The sequence below is a fragment of the Diadema antillarum genome, unplaced genomic scaffold (assembly GCF_040938485.1).
Source record: "Diadema antillarum isolate AM-2024a unplaced genomic scaffold, OU_Dant_1.0 scf00000108, whole genome shotgun sequence".
In the NCBI taxonomy this organism is placed as follows: Eukaryota; Metazoa; Echinodermata; class Echinoidea; order Diadematoida; family Diadematidae; genus Diadema; species Diadema antillarum.
Window position 1 is genome coordinate 1,311,770 of NW_027270997.1, and position 20,255 is coordinate 1,332,024.

A 20,255-nucleotide genomic window follows, 5' to 3' on the forward strand; every position below is an offset into this window, starting at 1 on the left:
TCCAGAAGTAAAATACTACCCGTATAACCCTTCTTTTCGACAGATGACTGTACGAGTCCCAACTGGAGAGATATGACAAAGAAAGGGACAAATTGTTAACTTACTTTTGAACCTTTGGGTACTTCATTTCAGCCAGGATGTTGGTGCTGTCTCTCTGTGTCTCAATGAGGTGCTGGGGCCAGACAGTGTTGACCCAGTCGATTTGTCGTACCTGAAACAGAGTTTTGATAATATGGTCACAGTCTTTTCCAGGGACGATCCTGGATGCTGCGGGTAACATTGCAGCTGCAATGTATCACAACTACGAGGCCACAAAAAGCTCTTTCAGATGATAGAAAAAAAAATCTCTCGCGTGTTCTTGTTTATGAATTGTCACTGTAATCGTGATTTGAGAATCGGAGGTACACACTGCCTCACCTGATAATCAAACTCACAATGCATGCATGGCATGAGCTAGAGCAGTGCAGGCAAATTGCATCACATTATTCATTGTCTCTGGGCAGAAGTAAATGTAGGGTTGAGCAAAGCTCCACCTCCTCAATCATGTTTTGGAGGTCAAGCCTTTCAGAGGGGAAGTGCGCACCATGAATAGAGCAAATCAAGATTTGAAAACACCTCCAGACCTCGATTTGCAAATCAGGATTCTAGAATCGAGATTGCAAAAATTTGCTATCAGACGCAAGAAATACATCGATTGCAATCATGATTCTTTTAATTGGGAAATGTTATAACTACAGACAAGCATGTAAGCTTACATTCAAAATAAGGTACCAATGTCTCATTTTACAATTGAAAATTTGATACTTTGTCTAGCATCACACACCACTGACAACAGCACTCTTACATTTGTTGATTTGTGACTGCCAATGACAGCAACATTCTCACCACTTTGGGCTGTTGGATGGCCTCTGCCAGGCGGGTGTGGCTGAACTCCAGGCTGATGACGTTGTAGAGCTCCTTGCGGTCCGGGCTCTCATAGTAGCGGGCAAACTGGGCCATGGACATCTCGATGCCTTTCTGTGTGTTGACGTCCATCACGTCCACCATGCGGCGACTCCCTGTGAGCAATCATTTGGAGCACAAAGCGACCTCTGGCATGAACATCCTGGACATGAACCATTCCATGAACCCTACACAATGATCTTTAACTTGGAATGATTGCATTTACTACAGCAGCAGCCATGTGCACACACACATGTACATAAAAAGGATCCATTGTTACCATGGCAACTTCAATTATTATCATTTACTTTGATTGCAAACTTTGTTATGTAGCTTTGGATGACGAAGTAGGGTATACTTACCGACGAATTGCTTGACATCACTGACAGTGAAATTGCTGTCTGGCATCCTGGAGATACATGAACAAAGAAAAACATGAGAGCATGTAGCTTGAGTTCTCAACACAAACAGAGGTTAATGTTTCCTCAACAGCTCGTCACAGTATCAAGTATGGAGGCCTTGTGAAACATTGCACACACTTCAAATAAATGTTCACCTGTAGATATGACAAACTACCATTGGTAGTCAAGTCAGTCTGTAAAAGTGACTTCACAGAGATAGATTAAATAGAGCATGCATTTTTTTTTTTTAGTACACTTGGTGGATAGATAATCCCTTAAAGAATTGCTTTTTAAGCCGTAAATAATCATGGACAAAGGCAAAAACCACAAAATACTGGGTGACTTATATCTCTATCAAACGTTAAGTTGAAAGGTTCTCGTGACAAACGATTATCTTTAACTACCCAGTCTTCTATGACCTGCTGTCCAATAAAGTTGACCCCTCAACAACAGTGCTTCAGTAAATGAAGTGTGATGACTGTAACACACCAGTCAATAATACAGGTGCGATCAATTCCTAATGTTACTACCACACGGTATGTGCCTTTAACCCTATAAAGCCCAAGGGGGGGCACATTGTGCCCCCCCTACCAGATTTTCGTTTGCCACTCCTTCATCCTTAATCCAATTTCAACCAAATTTGGTGACTTTTCCTAAAATCTTATTGCGAACATTTTGATATATAATTTAGCTATATTTGATGTTGCTGGTTGCCATGGCAACCATAAACTGACAACCATGTCAGTCAGATTTTGCATCTTTTTTCTGTTCCCATTTCATTTAACAGCATTACAGTGTATGAAATGGGTGTTTCTTGGCTGAAATTTGTTGAAGATGCAAAATTTGAAGTAATCATGGTCCTGGAAAGTTTTTCTTATTATTTCCTTTGTTTTTATGTGACAAAGGCATAAAACAATAGATATAATAGAGATAATTGAAAACAATAATATTTTCTACAGATTGCCCTTATATTTTGAGTTATTTTGATTCCTTCACCCAAGTTATGCCTCTAATATCATTAGTTTATCATATTTTCAATTTGCAATCTCAAAATTCCACTATTATGCAAATATGAAATGTCATAACTATACGTGTACCCATCCCAAACATTTCATCTGAGGTTTCATAATGTATCACTATGTTGATATGAATAGCGCCCCCATGTGGTGACCTTGAGAAATTTCAAACATAACAAATAATAAAATTCCACTTGCTTATCATTTGTTGCAAATATGAAAATGATTGGTCTATAATAAGACATATATAATGGGGATAAAGAAATTATACCAAAAAATCATGTTTTTAGCATATTTCCTATGTATTTCTTTATATTTTTGTAAATAGCGCCCTCCATGGGTGACCTCGTGAAAATTCAAATGTACGGTCATGTAGAGTATGAGTTACTCTACCCACGTGCCAAATATGACGATGATACATCAAATAATAAAAAAGTTATATAGGGGGGGCACAATGTGCCCCCCCTTGGGCCTGCGAGGGGTCAAAATAGCTTGGGCTTAATAGGGTTAAAGGGGAAGTCCGGACGATTATCAGCCGTTGTAAAGAACAATATTTCATGAACCTATTACCCTTTTCCCGACGAGAAAAGACCATCAGATACATTTACTATGATTTTTTTTAAAAATAAGGTAATTCTTCATGTTCGAATCCGTCGCGAGCAGCCCTTCGTACTATCTGTCCCAGGATGCATTGCGCGTGACGTATCAGGCGCAGTTTCCTCAGCTGAGAGCACCGCGAGCGAAGCCCAGCTACGCATCGATCTCCCATTGCACTGCTGACTGCGGGCGGTATCTGAATGCCTGCATAGGTGTGCCTTGTCGGCGCTACTGCAGGAGACCGTACACCGATTTAGGAGTGCTGTTGCCAAACGCTGTATTCCTTTATTCAAATAATCTTCGTTATATATCTATACAAAATCTTCAAAGATTAATGTAAAATAGTTGCAATGCTATAACATTTTCGTTTAAATTGAAATATGTATGTATTATAATACTGCCGTACTTATTAGTGTCCACCCATCACTTACAATGCATTAGCTGTTGTCGGGCTGTTCAGGCATCACATTTACGTCTGCTGCTGCCAAGTGCTATCACAATCCGCGATCGTTTTTTCGACTTCTGAGTGTGAACAATCTGAAATCAGTCTGTCAATGTCAGAATTATTGCCTCTTTTGTTGTCCGAGACTGTTAAAAAGTGTGTCTGACGGTGATAAAATACGACAGTATACATGTAACTTGAACCGCGGAAGAAACGCCAGCGCCAGCTTGGTACCGCCGCCGCGCCGCGCCGGTAACTACGACCAGCAGCCCAATACACACAGCATAATGGGGCTGCATGTTGTAGCATTCAGGATCATGATAAGGTAGTATCGTGGATAAATATCAATTTAAAATCGAAATATTTCTTCAATTTGAAGACTTACTAGTAAAGTTGAAGTATTGACAACACCCTAACACTTGACACATCGGCATTCTTTTAATGAAGCAATAGATCATGCCACGTGCATCCGCTGTGTGGTCAGAGACTGTTGAGCGGTACGCTACTACCGCTTGCTTGGCCCGTATCACCGTTGCTCAAGCAGGGCTCCCCCGAGCCAGCTGACGCTCCAAGCAAAAAGCAATGTGAGGATGATACGTCACGCTGTCACGTGATCTTTCTCGCCGGCGTACAGAAATCGAACGGTTACGATTCAAAATTAGTGATGCTAAAAAATTGATTGTGGCGAGTTGGGAGGGTCTTTTTCAATGAAACTTAGTTGTAGTCATTATGGTCCTTTATTTATGTAGATTTTGGTTAATTTTTTTCAAAATCGTCCGGACTTCTCCTTTAAATGAATGCAGGACACCCCCTTCCCCTTCTTCCTTCCTCCTCTCCTTCTCTCAAGCAAATCACCAACATACGCTCCCAAAATATAATTTTGCGTATCTCCAATTATGATTGTCTTGCAGGTCACAATCGCACAATACAGTGCACTCCCGTTATAACGAAATGCTCGGGACCGGCAGTTTTCTTTTGTTATAACGAAATTTCGTTATAACCGATCAAATACAATATATATCGAAAACAAGGAAACCACGTATATATATCATATTCTGTTTGCTGAATACTCATCATACACTGGAAAGCTATGTAAAATGTGATGGGATAACTGTATCACAATAATAATCGCAAGTTCCCCTCAGAAACTGTGCGTGACACAAAGAGCGAACACACAGTGGTGTGAAGCGTTCACCCATGCAGAGACGCTATGTAATGCTTGTTCCGCTACGTATTTTCGAAAGCAATTCGCATTTCGTTATAACGGAGCACATTTCTTTTGTTTTTCTTTGTCTGTGGCGCTCGGAAAAGACTTCGTTAAAACGGAAATTTCGCTATTTGTAACCGTGTTCGTTATAAGCGAATTTTTTACCATAGACTTAAATGGTGATAATTTTGGGACCAGAAAATTTACTTTGTTATCACGAAATTTTGTTATAACCGTGTTCGTTACAACGGGAGTGCACTGTACATTGTCGTATACCTTTCTAAAGCTGTAGCAATTTTGTACATGCTTCTTGTATAACTTACGGTTTATTTGACACACAGTTATCATCGTTCACAGAAGGAAGACACTGACTGCATGTGATCACATGAAATGTAAAATTCAGTTTTCCATGATGATGATAGAGAAAAATAATGAATCAAATCAAACAGTTTCAATATGTTTATGCAAACTAATTGTAGCTTCTTGGACTTGGCCAAGTGACTTGGTATGGATCATTTACTCCTGAGGCAGGATAGTGACTTACTTGATGTCAAGGTAAACAGACTCCTTGAACAAGAGTGGGGTGTCGAAGCCATGCTCCTGGAGCCACTTCAGAGTGAAGTCTGGTAAAAGAGGGAATTCAAGTTCAATGGAGGTGTACATTGTGTCTTGACAGATACTTAGGAGACATACATTGTACCTACACACCAAAACTGCTGAAGTGCTACCAAGCAAACTTATTGATGAAAGCATAATTGCATTAATATAGCATGACAAAAAACAGAGACATACACATTGTAATTCCTCAATACCTGCACATCAATATGCTGGTTTCTTCCTTAAATAGTACCCGAGGGTCAAAGCTGTTTCAATTTATACAGTCAAACCTGTCTACAGCGACTACCTGCCACATGCGACCACTAAACACAATTTCGCCAAGAGAAAAGCCATGTTAACGACCCTTATATAGCGGCTACTTTTCTATGACGGCCACTTTTCGCCTTCCTTTGGTGGCCACTGTAGACAGGTTTGACTGTAGTTGTTCTGTCGTCTTGCAGTTTAAAAGTATAGTTCTAGCATTGTTCATTATCAACTAGAAATGTCGCTACAGCGACTGGTTATACCCCCGCCAAACAACATTTCATAAGCTTTGGTCAAAACAACATTTCATAAGCTTTGGTCAAAAAACTGAGGAAGTAGTTAAATCCGCAAGATCTTTCCTTGATCTTCTGCCATTAATATGCCGTTACCATGGCAACGTACTTTCGGGTACTGTCGAAAAATGCTTCTTGCACATCTACAACCCAAGGCACACATCTGTGCCAAGTTTTATGGGAATCGGTTGAAAACTGAGGAAGTAGTTCGCGACGCAAGATTTGCAACGGACCGACCGCCCGACCGCCCGACCGCCCGACCGTCCGCTGATTCCTATATACCCCCTTCAAACTTCGTTTGGCGGGGGTATAATGATTTAAATCAAGAAGACCAAGCAAGTACACATGGTCACATACAGTCTGTAGTGCATGTCTTTTTTACTGGATACCTCTCACTACCTTGCATTACCTTGTATTACCACATATTTTACTCCTACTCAAACTGTTTCTACTGAGCAATGAAATATGCAGTGATGCAGGAAAGATGGAGGGAACGTGCAAAATGCAGTAAACCAGGAAATTGCAAATTACAAGGTCAAAGATCAAGTCGTGTACACAATGCCTTATGATCAATTGAATGAAAGTTAACATGCAGAATCTCCCTACACAAATGTGAGACTTTAGCAAACAGCAAATTGAAACCCTCTCTATTCAAAGTTCTGAAAATCAGCCATTATATCAACCTGCATCTGCTACCAAAATACCCGGGAGGTGGATAACGCATTACCTCGCATCACTCACTGCCCAGTGTCTTTCTACCGCAGAAAAAATTTGAGGTTTTATTCGCATCACCTCAAATTTTCATCATACAGCAGAAGCACACTCATACATGATCTATTCACGATGCTCGCCAATTAACCCACCTTCACTGCTCATCGTCTTCACCATGGGAGAGTTGTACCGATCCGCCGTGAGTTTGTCGTCCAGGGTGAACGTCCGTTTGCCCTCGATTTCGTCATCCTGGTGCTCACCCTCGTCATAGTGACGCCTCACTTTGTGGCGCTGCAGGCACAAGAATGAGGACTAAGTCAGCTTTTCTAATCTTCACACTGTTACACTATACTTTTGTACTTTTAGATTGACCCATTCATACATGTAGTGTGAATATTTGAAAAAGGTACCACCCCTACCAGCAAGATATCATGGGAGGTCTCACACTGCTCAAAAAGTAACAATTCATACAAAAGACCATCATCAATTTGACAGATTAAAGCTGCTAAATCTTTGACATTTATTATTTCCACAAAATTTCTACCACATACAAATCAGTTGGAAGTTTGTCACACAATGATATCATTAATCTCTTCTAATTTATGCACACATACACACTATGTGACAGCAATCACTGTTTCATGCTAACATTCAATAATATTCTTACACTTCTTGTTCAGCTGTAAATTCCTCTTTTCTGTGTGATCTCATACTTTCTAACAGTCAACTTGCTATAGATGGAGTGGAGTTTCCAGCAATTCTGTACTAAAAATAGTGCCGGTAACTTATGAAAATTACTATTCTCAAGCAAAGTAAATGGCATCATTCACAGTAAATAAAGGTATTTTCAATTTTAAAAGGATAAACAAAGAAAGGTGACTCCCATTAAAACAAAGTCCTCGGGACCAGCAGTTCTCTTTACTAGTTACAAAGTGTATATCGAAAATTCATTATATTCTATGCATAAATTGTAAAAGATATCTACACTGCAGATGATAATTTTGGGCTCTGAATTTTACTTCCTTGTATCTAAATTTTTGTTACAACCGTGTACGTTATGGTATAATGGGAGTGCACTATAAAATGCTCTTGGGAAGGCTATCTCCTAGCATACTACACAAACAAGAGACCCGCGGGTCTAGCGCTCACCTGAGTATCGCAAGTTCACCTTTCACGCAGTCACTAATCTAAATTATTCACAGCTCTACCAAAATTTGACGAGGCATTCTCAAGTGGAAGATGAAAATGTACAATAAGGGCCCAATTTTTTCAAGATTCCTTAATTTGGGGGAATTGGGGCCCCCTGGGGCCCTCTGGGTGGGGCATGGTGCCCAGTTTGATAAATTGAGATCCTGACCACCTAGGGATGCTACCTGCCAAGTTTGACAAAAATCCATCATGAGGTTTTCAGGAAGAAGATGAAAATGTACAATTCAGGCCTCCATTTGGACCCTTCCAACCACCCCCCCCCCCCCACCCCCAAGAGGGGCACCCCTGGATCTCCTATGAACAAACTTGAAACTACAGTCATTACTGTACTCACTCATAGTATTATCTCAGCTCTATAACTTCTGATTCTAGAGAAGATTTTTAAAGATTCCTTCATTTGGGGGGTTTGGGCCCCCTGGGGGCCCCCTGGGCGGGGCATGGTGCCCATTTTAACAAATTGAGATCCTAACCCCCTAGGGATGCTACCTGCCAAGTTTGGTGAAAATGGGTCATGGGGTTCTCAAGAAGAAGATAAAAATGTACAATTTAGGCCCCATTAGGACCCCTCCTCACCCCCACCCCCCCCCCCCCCCCCCCCCGGGTCCAAAGGGGGGCACCCCTGATTCTGCCATGAACAAACTTGAAACTACAGTCATCAATGTGCTAACTCATAGTATTAACCTAGCTCTATCACTTCTGGTTCTAGAGAAGAAGATTTTTGCGGATTCCTTAATTTTGGGGGGTTTGGGCCCCCTGGGGGCCCCCTGGGTGGGTCATGGTGCCCATTTTAACAAATGGAGTTCCTAACCCCCTAGGGATGCTACCTGCCAAGTTTGGTGAAAATGGGTCATGGAGTTCTCAAGAAGAAGATGAAAATGTACAATTTAGGCCCCATTAGAACCCTTCCCCACCCCCCTCCCCTGGGTCCCAAGGGGGGCACCCCTGATTCTGCCATGAACAAACTTGAAACTAAAGTCATCAATGTACTAACTCATATTATTAACTTAGCTCTATCACTTCTGGTTCTAGAGAAGAAGATTTTTACAGATTCCTTAATTTTGGGGGGTTTGGGCCCCCCTGGGGGCCCCCTGGGTGGGGCATGGTGCCCATTTTAACAAATTGAGTTCCTAACCCCCTAGGGATGCTACCTGCCAAGTTTGATGAAAATCGGTCTTGGGGTTTTCAAGAAGAAGATGAAAATGTAAAAAGTTTACGCACGACGCACGACGGACGACGGACGACGGACGACGCACGACGCACGACGCACGACGCACGACGCACGACGGACGCCGGACGAAGGGCGATCGCAATAGCTCACTTGAGCCTTTGGCTCAGGTGAGCTAAAAACCTACACACTGCATGCAAGCATGAAAAGTGTACACACATACACATACTGTAAAACGAGGAATGTTCACATGCATTTTAATTTCGTAAGAGCCAAGATTCGTGAAATTAAAATGCACATGAAAGTTCTTCCCCACACTATGGAATGCCAGTGGCAATTCGCGAAAATTTCATGCCGCGAATATCGTGTTTTACAGTTACACACATCGGGTGTTACAAATCCTCTTGCCCACTAGACCCGGTAGCCAAAACTCAAGTACAGTACTCTCCGCGTAATCGGGTATCGCTTAAAGGACAAGTTCACCTTCATAAACATAAGGATTGAGAGAATGCAACAGTATTAGTAGAACACATCAGTGAAAGTTTGAGGAAAATTGGACAATCGATGCAAAAGTTATGAATTTTTAAAAATTTTGTGTTGGAACCACTGGATGAGGAGACTACTACAGCTTGTGAGTCATATGCGTACAACAGTGTAAAGACAATGTAAAGAAAATTCAACATATTTTCATTTTTTTCGCATAATAAAAGAGCTCTTGACTTGCCTCTTTCTAAAGGGAGGGGGAATAATATTACCCACAACATTTGTTGGTAACGAGTCGGGGGAATGTGCACTTTTTTCAAAAGATGAAATTTTTTTTCCTTATATTGTTGTACGCATGTGACATCTAAGATATTCACACACTGCAGTAGTCTTCTCATCCAGCCGTTGCTGAAAAAAAACTTTAAAAATTCATAACTTTTGAACGGATTGTCCGATTTTCCTCAAACTTTCAATGATGTGTTCTACTAATATTGCTACATTCTCTCAATCCTTATGTTTATGAAGGTGAACTTGTCCTTTAAACGGGTACTCTCCGCATAAATGGGTAAATAATTTACTTCTAACCTAATTTCTCCCTATATTTTATCGCAGATATGGTACAGTACTTTAAGAAATCATTCATGTCAAATTTTCCACAGCTAATCGTATTCTCTGCTTAATTTGCAAAGAAGACCGATCATTTTGGGAGTGATTAAACATGAAAATATAATGTACACGCACTGAATTGCCACACGAAAACGAACATTACACGTCATGTAGCTGGCACTCACAACTGCATAGACAGACATGAGTTGAACACACTTGTGCTCCTCCCTTGCTCCGCAATAGCATTCACAATACGAGAAGCTTGCAACGAAAATCAGGCCATGCACCAGCTCCATGATTTTGCTTTTCCCAGTCACTTCTCGAAAAGTAACCCGACGTTCCACGTGACTAGTGCACGCAAAGAGACGTGTTCATTTTGGAAAACGCCTACGTATTAGCGAAGAGTCTATAGTCAAATGACGAAGTTTTCTGAAGACATATTTGTCCATAAAAAGAGTGTAAAGAGAGTTAATTATTGCTCATGACTGAGCAAGTGTAAGGTAATGTATGTATAATGTGCCGTGTAAGCACGCATGTTAAGCATACAGTATAGGTGTTTGGTACAGTGTACAATACATGTATACACATTGTGTGTGTCAATTGTGAATGAGACCTGTTCTTCTGTTAATCGGGTATTCCGCTTAATCGGGTAAGAAACACTCTGCCCGAGCCCACCCGATTATGCGGAGAGTACTGCACAGGGCAGGGCCCTCAATCACCCAAACACCAATGTTAGATAATGAGTTGCAAAAGCAGAAATATTCTATCAAAGAGCTCATTTAAGATTTTTGGTAATACCAGTACCAGTATCATGTACCACCTTATTGCACATAGGCCTACACACACAACAACCCACTGATCCCCCTCCATCTCCCATCCCTCCTCCCCGACCCCACACACGAGCACACATATTACATGTATGTTGTACACTGGTAGTACTCTGTGTCAACACAAAAGATGGTGGTAAATACAATGAAGTACAGTTCTGTAGAACTGAGTAAGCACACATACACAAGCAGAAGGAGGCAAGAGCTCCTTATACAGTTCATTGCCCTCACCGAAAAGGGGTCATCCCTGTGCACAAAGGAGGCAAGTGGCGGCTGGTTTGGACAGGGTGCAGCTGACAGCATGCTGGCTGGTGTGTATTGTCACGGCCTAGACCAATCACAGGGCTGCCCGGCCAATCAAAGCCCCTCCAGACCTTTGTTCTCCCTACCACTGGGGCACCGACCTAGTGTCGCATCTCCAACACAAAGCACCTCCCTCCCCTTTGACAGTGTGTGGAGTATACCACACACAAGGCTTGTGTACAGTGTATGTGTGCGGATGACCTATGTATCCATCACTGGGCCACACCACAATAACAAGCTCCATACCTCCATGTGCCTGTCATACATCATGTGTACTCTATGAATGAAGTTCTAGCTTTACTTACTAACATCTTGAGCTGCTAATTTGAGCTCCCAGCTCTCTCACTAGCCTGATCAAGAATCAACATCCTTCACTCTCGAGCTCTCCAGGCATCATATACCACCAGCCAAGACAGCTACAGGTATGTTTTCATCTTCACCACTTTTAAGCTACCAAGTAAGTGTATTGTGGAAGTCCTTGCATTGATCGCGAGAGTGAGGACATTTCATTTTCTGTGCATCCGAAAGCAGCCAGCTAATACAGCATACTGTACCTCAGGCCCAGGTTCAATGTACATGACTACTGTACGCGCTTCATTGAGAAGCTCTATTTAATGTGCACAAGGTGGGTGTGCTATTCATAGAAATGACTGCTATATATATCCAATGATTGAATCATTGTGATTTACATGCTTGGAATTTTGGTAACAAAACACAAAGGGTAGGAATGATTTACATTGTAGCTCTCTCTCCTGAGTAGCCACTTTGGCAATTATCAAAAGTAAAGGCAGAAATTTTTGTCCCTGGAAATTTTCATGCTCTGCTTGGTATGATGAATTATGGCACTACAAACATGCTTTTATAGTTTCGTGGATGGTTTCCTCGTTTAACAGAATGAGCACTTCAAACAGCTCACCGCTGCAAAAATAACTGGTCCTTATTACATCTAACAAACACACACACACACACACACATACACACACACACACACATACACACACACACACACACACATTTGCATTTAATTTTGCTCTAGATTCATTATGCATGAAATGCACCAAATTTTCTTCTTATATGTACAGTACTCACTGAAAGTTGCAATGGGATATCTGTGGCAGGTTATCCAGCATCCAGACTTTTTAATGCCCTAGTAAAGCACATGCAGATTGCATCCCTTTGTGATGCTTTTGGTAGCCTTTGTGTATGCAGAACACACAATGTGACAATGCTTCACCAAATCTAAAGAGCACCTCCTTTTACAGATGTTGGTGACTACGTGTAGTAAAGGGGCCAGTGGGCACACATGCAGCAGAGAACTCTCGGGATATTATAAATGCAGGTAACAGAATGAATGGGTAAGGCAGTTCCTACTCCAAGAAATACAGTAATACAGGGGAGCTCCTTGCTATCTTCTGTGAGTGTGACTGAAACACAAGTCACACCATTTCCAAACACTGCTGATGATGCAGCATGTACCTCAGGCCCAGCAATCAGTGGACCAAATAGCCATCCAAGCAAAGGCCATCAAATTCTTACTAAATTTTATGAGGAAAGTGATGAAATAATATCAAATTTAAAAAAAAAAAGGGAAAAAATAAAGTAAAAAGGAACCTGGCATAAATACTCAATCTTGAGTGATACAATGCCATTAAAACCAAATCAACAACAGCAGCAAACTGCCACTAGGGTCTACTTGCCTACACCTGCTACTCAGCTTTGCTTTGATATCTACATTACCAGTATATGCATAATTTGTATGTCTAATTCCCTTCTTCCTCTATTCTCTGGGATGCATGCAGTGCTCTCATTGGGACATTGCCACCATGATGCCAGCAGCAAAGTCGTCGTACCAGCGGTGGCACGAATGGCGACAGCGCATCATCGCCGACACCGACCAGCACGAGACCGTCAAACAGAGGCAGCGGGAGCAGAAGAGAAGCGAGCGGGCCAAGTTCAAGATGCGGGCCTCCGAGGAGCAGCTGGAGGCCAAGAGGGCCGCCGACAGACTTCGGCAGAGGCGTCGCCGGGCGCGGCTGAAGGCGGCCAAGCTGGGCAGTCTCATGGCATCCAGCGGCAGCCCGGTGCAGGCCATTCAAGAAGCGCTCGACTGTCACGCCGGTAATCTTGCCAGCAGCAGCCACAGCAGCGGCAGTCCAAGGGAAAGAGTGCGGACAAAGCCAAGTGGGTCTCCGATGAAGATCATGGTCGGTGGGTTGATTGCAGGGAGAAAGACCAAGAGGGCAGGGGATGTCGTTCAAACTGGTGGCAACGTCCGTTTTGTTGGTCCGGCAAAGCACAATTTGGACCTCAGTGGCATCATGGGAGTGTCCTCAACCTCAACAGTGGGTCATGAAACTCGGTACAAGACACCAAATGTCGTTGCGTCCAGATCAGCTGTGCGAACACAAGTTCAGGACCGCCACTCAGAAATTCACGCCTATGTATCTGATGTGCCTGTGACTCGCACTCATCCGATCAAACAAATGAAACATGACGTCAGAGTGAGAACAGCGCACGGCAGCACACAAGTCATAGATATACCACAGGAAAATCCAATGCCACTATGCTACAAAAACAGTAATGGAGCACCATCATCATCATCAGGAAAACCCAAGGATGTTTTGCCAGGCAGAAAAAAGGCTCGAAAACAGTCATTACCACTGAAATATGTGGCAGAATATTAGATAGAGAGATACAATGTACTTACACTAACATGTCAATTTACTGTATACTGCATTGGACAGATGACTTATCCATCATAATCATACTGTATCAAAACATATTTACCAATACGTGCTACAGTACCTAATTGTAGTACATTGCCGATCCCACATCACTCAATACCAGTGAGCGTACTCTTCGGCGCATAATTCGCTGAGTGGTGCTATTCATGTTTTCAAATGTACCAGCAAATGAATTGGGCCATCTATGAATCCATACGCTTATGCTACCGGGTTTTTAAAGATCAAACTATTGTTTGTTTGTTTTTTCACAAACATGAATGCTTGTTCAACCAACACCAAACTGAGTACTTATTTATGTGGTCATTTATTAAAGATAATAAAGTTACAATTTCTCTCACATGGCATGAGGATTACACCTGTACAGGTGTACACATGAGAATGAATGTGAGCATGTGAATTATTGTAACTTTCTTTGTCACAAACCTACATTGTAAGTAATGTCAAAACATTAATTCTCCTTGCAGTAGGAAAAGTGATAAGTTCGGTCCAATTGAAAACCCACTGTAATAGCTATGAGTGACACATGGCTACATTTGCAAGTGCTTCACACATTAGCGTTGTTGGCGATATCAATGGACTTTGCAATGTGAAATGGAAAGGTTTCGAGATCTTCATCCAGTATTATTTTGTGTTAAATACTACCTTGATCTATGTATCATATATCTAAACAGTACAAAGTCCACAAAACCATGTGAAACTGCACAATATGATCTAAATCGAATGGTACATGATATGATGACGCATAGACTAGCAGATGAGCTTTCAGTTCATGAGCTGCACTACAATAAGCCGTGATGGCCAAACAATGTTTTGCTTTCAAAGGGGCGGCAAAATTGTACACATAGTAAATATGCATTTCTCTCTAGAAAAGAAAAGATGATTTTGCATGCAAAAAGACCAGTAAAGTCATGAGATGAGCAATAGCAGTTTTGAGGTGTTCATTGTCACTGACAGTGAACAGCCACATCTTGAATTAAACAAGGAAGTGATTAACAATGTAGTATAAGCTACTACACTGTCATTACAATTTATCTTAATCTGTACTGCTTAAAAAAAAAAAAATCATTAAAAAAAAACATGGTTTTGATATACGGGAACACAATATGAGAAACTCAGTCTGCTCAGGAAATAGTTCACTGCCTTAGCAAATTCCGAACTCTGAAAGAATACGGTACACTGTGCAATGCTGGTTTACCATCCATCAACTCGACAATGATTGTGATACACTGATGCCATTTTGTTCAATTGTCAATAAATATCCCACTTTCAAGCAATTAAAAATACCTCAATTTTTATGTCTTTGTGAAATACAGTGTTGCAAGGACCTCTGTTGAAAGTTATACAAATCTGACATGGATGCACTAGTGATACAGAGTGAGACAATAAGAAAAAAAAAATAGCAAGGCTTTTCTACATGATTGTCCTCGGCTCGTCTTCATTTTGAAAGCATCTACAGTGTACATAGTACAATGCACATCTGAGTACCCGTATCATATATAAAGAATTCTAACATTTTATCTCTAACTTTTAATTCTGATGCTGTTTTCAGCAAATTCTGACAAGAAATTTGTTGGGCACTATTAAGAGTTTGAAAGCTTTCACATCTTTTTTTTTTTTTACAATCCATAGACATGTACACAATTTCATATTTTCAAATGGCACTGCCACTAGTGCCAGAAGAACAAAACAAAAATACATGTACATTCATTATTTTGTATGATCATAAATCCTTTTTTTCCCCTTGTTGTTGTTGTTGTCTTTCTCTTCTTGGCAAGTAACTTTTACAGTTACAGTACATCCGGATATTGCTGCCAGATCTCCAGGAAAGAAGTCACATTAAAAGATGAGGATTGACTGTGTGTATAATTTAGTACCCATAATGCCAGCATGTCCTGAAATTGTGCAATGTTTTTAAAAGTAAAATAATGCCTATCATGTATACAGGACGAGCCGAACGGTAAATACTGTACTGTGTCAGGAGAATGTGATACGCAAAATACAATGTGTACCTTATTGCTTTTTCTCTTTCTTTGATTACAGCAAATAAATCTGTCTTTTGTGGAATCAAATGAGGAACTCTATAGCACAGCATGATATTCTGCATGAAAGGCATCCATAATATACAGAGAAGAGAGAGGGAGAGAGAATGAAATAAGAACGATGCAATCATTAATAATTTACTTTGCTGACTGAAAATACAGGTTGTACAAGCCCAGCCTAAGAATAGTGTCCAACATCGTAAGCTGTACCTCTGACATTAAACATACACTGTACCTAAGACTCTGTAATGAGTCTGTGTCACTTCCTGTTGCACACCGGTTATATTCCCCTTTATAGATATTGTCCAGAATCACAAATTTCCAAATCTGACTTCAGGTACATTGTAACTAGCATACATATAGGTTGTATTTAGCAAGTTTAATTTTTCATTAATCAGGACTTACAACAATTTTGCAAGTGGTTAAATTTGCGATAGTGGAGTACAGTACAGGATGTATTGAATAGAGATGTGCACGTCACATTCATGTTGGACACAGAGTTTGTACAATGTAATATTTTTGCCTGTTTTGAAATTCACAAATAGCACCTGACTCGCATAATTTGTAAGAATAAAAACCTTGTGAAATATTTGGCGTATACACTCAGTAGTCTTTGCACAACTTCATCTTACAATATATAAAATAGGCTTTATAATCATGCTAAACTGTTCATACGAAATGTTATTATAGCGCCCACTTTTTCTTTCTTTTACCCTGGTAAGCTATTCAGTTACCTGACAAAGGGCAAAGGGTGGAGTCATATACAGATTGTAATATTACACTGCAGCAGAATGGCCAGTTACTACTAGCAATTAAAGGTTATGATACAATCAATGTAGACCACATCACAGTGGGGATGACATTTACACTGAACTCATTCAGTCTCCTTCTTGACATAATGACATTTAGGAAAAGAAATGCTGCATATGATACCTTTGTACATGTATGAAAGCTATCACTTTCATCATTTCCTTGGTAACAACAGAGCACATTATGTGACTTTCTCAAGTAAAAGAAACTCAAAAGTGACAGCCTATTTACCAGTATTCATACTGCAACATTTGTCATCATGCAGACATGGCTATTAAATTGTCACCATGACATACAATTGTAGTACTATACAGAAACATCCTTATATTTTGTGAGCATGACATTTTGGGCTTTAGGACTTGACAAACAATTTCACGAGTGGTTGACTTTGAAGCTTTAAGAACCATGATGAAAAAATTAGAAACCAGCTCATTATCCCCTCTAAAGAGAAAACTTGGTGATATTCCACATTTACCTTTCAATTTCATTGTATCTTTCTTACAATACGACAATATTTTCAAGAATACCAGTAGACTACAGAAATTTGTAAATAAAAAAAAATATATATATAAAAGCATTGTGAAACATGGCATATATACAGTGTTTATTAGAAAATCTTCAAATAAGTAGATGTGATTTGTGACCTTTAATGGGTTGTAACAAGACAAACTCTGACACTGTAGTGTTGCATTGTTTACCAGAAACAAAAATCTGTTTGCAGCACTGGATGTACTTGCAATATTAAACAGAGTGAATAAAGTCTGATGATACTGCACTGCATTATAGGGCCTACACAGTGCTCAGAGCTATCAAACCGTTGATATGTACATGATGCAAGCTGATAGTATTCCATGAAGAATACATTAAACAGTCCCACTCACTGAATAATGGGATTACAAATTGATTACCATCCCAATGCACACAAAATCTAGTAAAAAATCCTTCCTGCGTCTAATTTAGGTATTTGTCTGGCATTTCAGTGTGATGCTGCTGACATACAATGTAATATGCCATGTAAAGGGTGATTTGCAATTTCTCTGTAACACTGTATCGTACATACAGACTGTTGTACTGTGAGAGAGAATGAATTTCACTTTCAGTTTAAAACTAAAGCTTGCAAGGCATATCAATAAGCCCTCCAAGGTACAATTGTTGTGATCTTTGACAATTGATGCATAAATAAAAGGTGAATGTATAATATTCCTTTTCAACAGCATTACTGAATTATTCAATGCAGAAGATACCTCTGCCTCCCCCAATCTTATAATGTCATAAACAGTAGGGCCTACAGAGGTTATATCAAGTGACAACTTTGGTCATATAACAGAGTTGGACTATGAATGTCACTTGTATTCATCAGCTATTAACGGATGCCTCCAAAATTAATTAGTTGAAACTATAAATCAACACAAGGTCTACTTTTTGATCAAACTTCATTCATCCCATAATATGGATACTGCAGTCATCAACCTACTACTAAGCAATGCAGCCACCCCCACCTACTGGTATAGTTTTTCATCACTTACAATGTACAAGTTACATCATTGCATGGAGAATTACAAGTTGTGCAACATAATATGCAAGCTTTGACAAGAGTATGACAAATGACCCATATTAGCCATGTGTTTTAATCCCTGTCAAATGTTAAGTTTGTTACTCAGTCACCATATTTCACTACATGGACTTAGAAAGCAAGTGCTTGTACATTTTTTAACATGTGGGCCTATATGCAAAAAAAAAAAAAAAAAAGTTTTTTTTTTGTTTTTTTTTAGAAAAAAAAAAAGTATTAGCTCTGCAAATGCTACTGACATGTGACACCATAACCCTGACCCCAGGCCCTACTGGAAAACGGTAGAATAGAATTCTGTTGTATGGCTTCAGGTAACTTGAATTCAGTTCATAAGAGATAACAAGGTTATCTGCATTAGTGCATATAACACACCATTCCTGTGTTCACTTGAAGCATACAGTGTAGACCTCTAGACCTCTATACTGGGTAATAACCACTAACCCGTCTACATGAAGTTTGATCCCATGTTTGCCATACTTGATGTGGACTCAATCTGACCTATATGTTTGTTTTGCATACGACACATACCTAATGAGCCACTGCCCTTGGCATCTTGACAGCTACTTCCAAAGGCATCAAGTCAGGTAATAACACTCAAGGTGTGTGTGTGCATTGAGGACATGTGTGTGAGGTGGGTTTCTGCTCTGTGACCATTTCTGGTAATTTTCTGTTGTCTTGGATATATTCTCTGAATTCCCAAATCTCATGGAGACTGGAGTAGCCTCTGATGTGCACATTGATCATGTTTGTAAACAGAGCTATCCTGACACGTGAGATTGACCAATGATAATTGAGGATAGAAGTGGCAACACCTCCTCATGAATACTTTGCTCATCAACAAAATAACTCACAACCCATTCAGCACAAAGTAGTGGTCTCTAGAAAAGTCCACACTCAACTGCATTTGTCTGACATGGTGGTGGATAAAAGGTCTCAATGTGGTCATGAGACAAAAAAGGCACAATGCAAGTCACACTGATGACTGCTGTTGATGACAGAGGGGTAAATTTGGGGGAAAGAGCGCAAAATTCAAAATCAATGTTGTCACGACATAAACGAAACACATGCGGACGCACACGAATTTTCCACACCCGCACACACATCCCATCAGAACATGTACACAAGCGAAGCCTCGCGGTTAGCACACTCGCAACGACTCGACGAGCGAAGCGCCCAGAACCGCTGAACCTGCAAGCTCTGACAACTAAATTTGAATTATTATTGATGGAAGGAGTCAAATGGCGGGTTATATTTCAGTTGACTTTGTTAGAACTTCTTTACATTGCACCGAAAATACAACTTATACATCATTTCTTAGAACTTCCACGAAAAAATCCAAAATTTTTCATTTGCAAGAACTCGCGAGCGTGCTGGGCCATTCTGAGCCAGCGGATTCTATGCATAAACGTTGGCGTGTCCGAACGACAAAGGCCATTCATATCGGCTGATTTCTACATATGTACCAGACTAACTCACCAAAGAACGACCAGATTCCGTTTGTGATGCCATCCTGAGCACTAACTTTTACTAAGACAATTACTCCAGCGCCGAAATTCGACAATGAATACCAATTTTCTTCACTGTTTTTAGCGGCAGTCACAAGGCAACTCTTTCATGGCTGCCTATTTCGTCACGTAAGCCAAATTAACATATATTTGCATACTAGTCTCTTGTCAGACGTTGTAGATTGCTCCGTGTTTAACTGCAACTTCTACTGTGTGGAAGCGACGCAATATTGCGATGTAGGTTTACTCAAAATGTCTTCACAGTAAGGCTATTCCATTTGTCTGTCGAGATCGCAAATCGGTATTCGAGATTTATGTTCAATACATTACTGAGTAACATTCATCATAATAGGTACCGATACTGCCTTTGAGTGAAACAAAATGGTAATGGTCGTTTTGTCTTTTATTTTCCTTACTGTGAAACCAGCTGTCTTTTTCTTTGGACAGTTTATATTTCGACTTCAAACGAATCAGAGGAAACAATTTATAGAAAGACTGTCACAGGAGAGACCCGATCCCGGTTC

At 40.5% G+C, this 20,255-nt stretch overlaps 1 protein-coding gene across 1 annotated transcript in view; it reads right to left on the minus strand.

The window, feature by feature from the left end:
* LOC139719317 (lysine-specific demethylase 2B-like) overlaps positions 1-19,845 on the minus strand; it is a 48,924-nt gene extending 29,079 nt beyond the window's left edge. Inside the window, exons 1-6 of the mRNA XM_071630736.1 lie at positions 19,703-19,845; positions 6,623-6,761; positions 5,150-5,228; positions 1,305-1,351; positions 886-1,058; positions 105-211 (exon numbers count right to left, since the gene is read on the minus strand). Of these exons, the coding sequence (XP_071486837.1) occupies positions 105-211; positions 886-1,058; positions 1,305-1,351; positions 5,150-5,228; positions 6,623-6,761; positions 19,703-19,735 (578 nt within the window). The 5' untranslated portion in view covers positions 19,736-19,845. The remainder of the gene's footprint in view (positions 1-104; positions 212-885; positions 1,059-1,304; positions 1,352-5,149; positions 5,229-6,622; positions 6,762-19,702) is intronic.
* Positions 19,846-20,255: the final 410 nt, after the last annotated feature.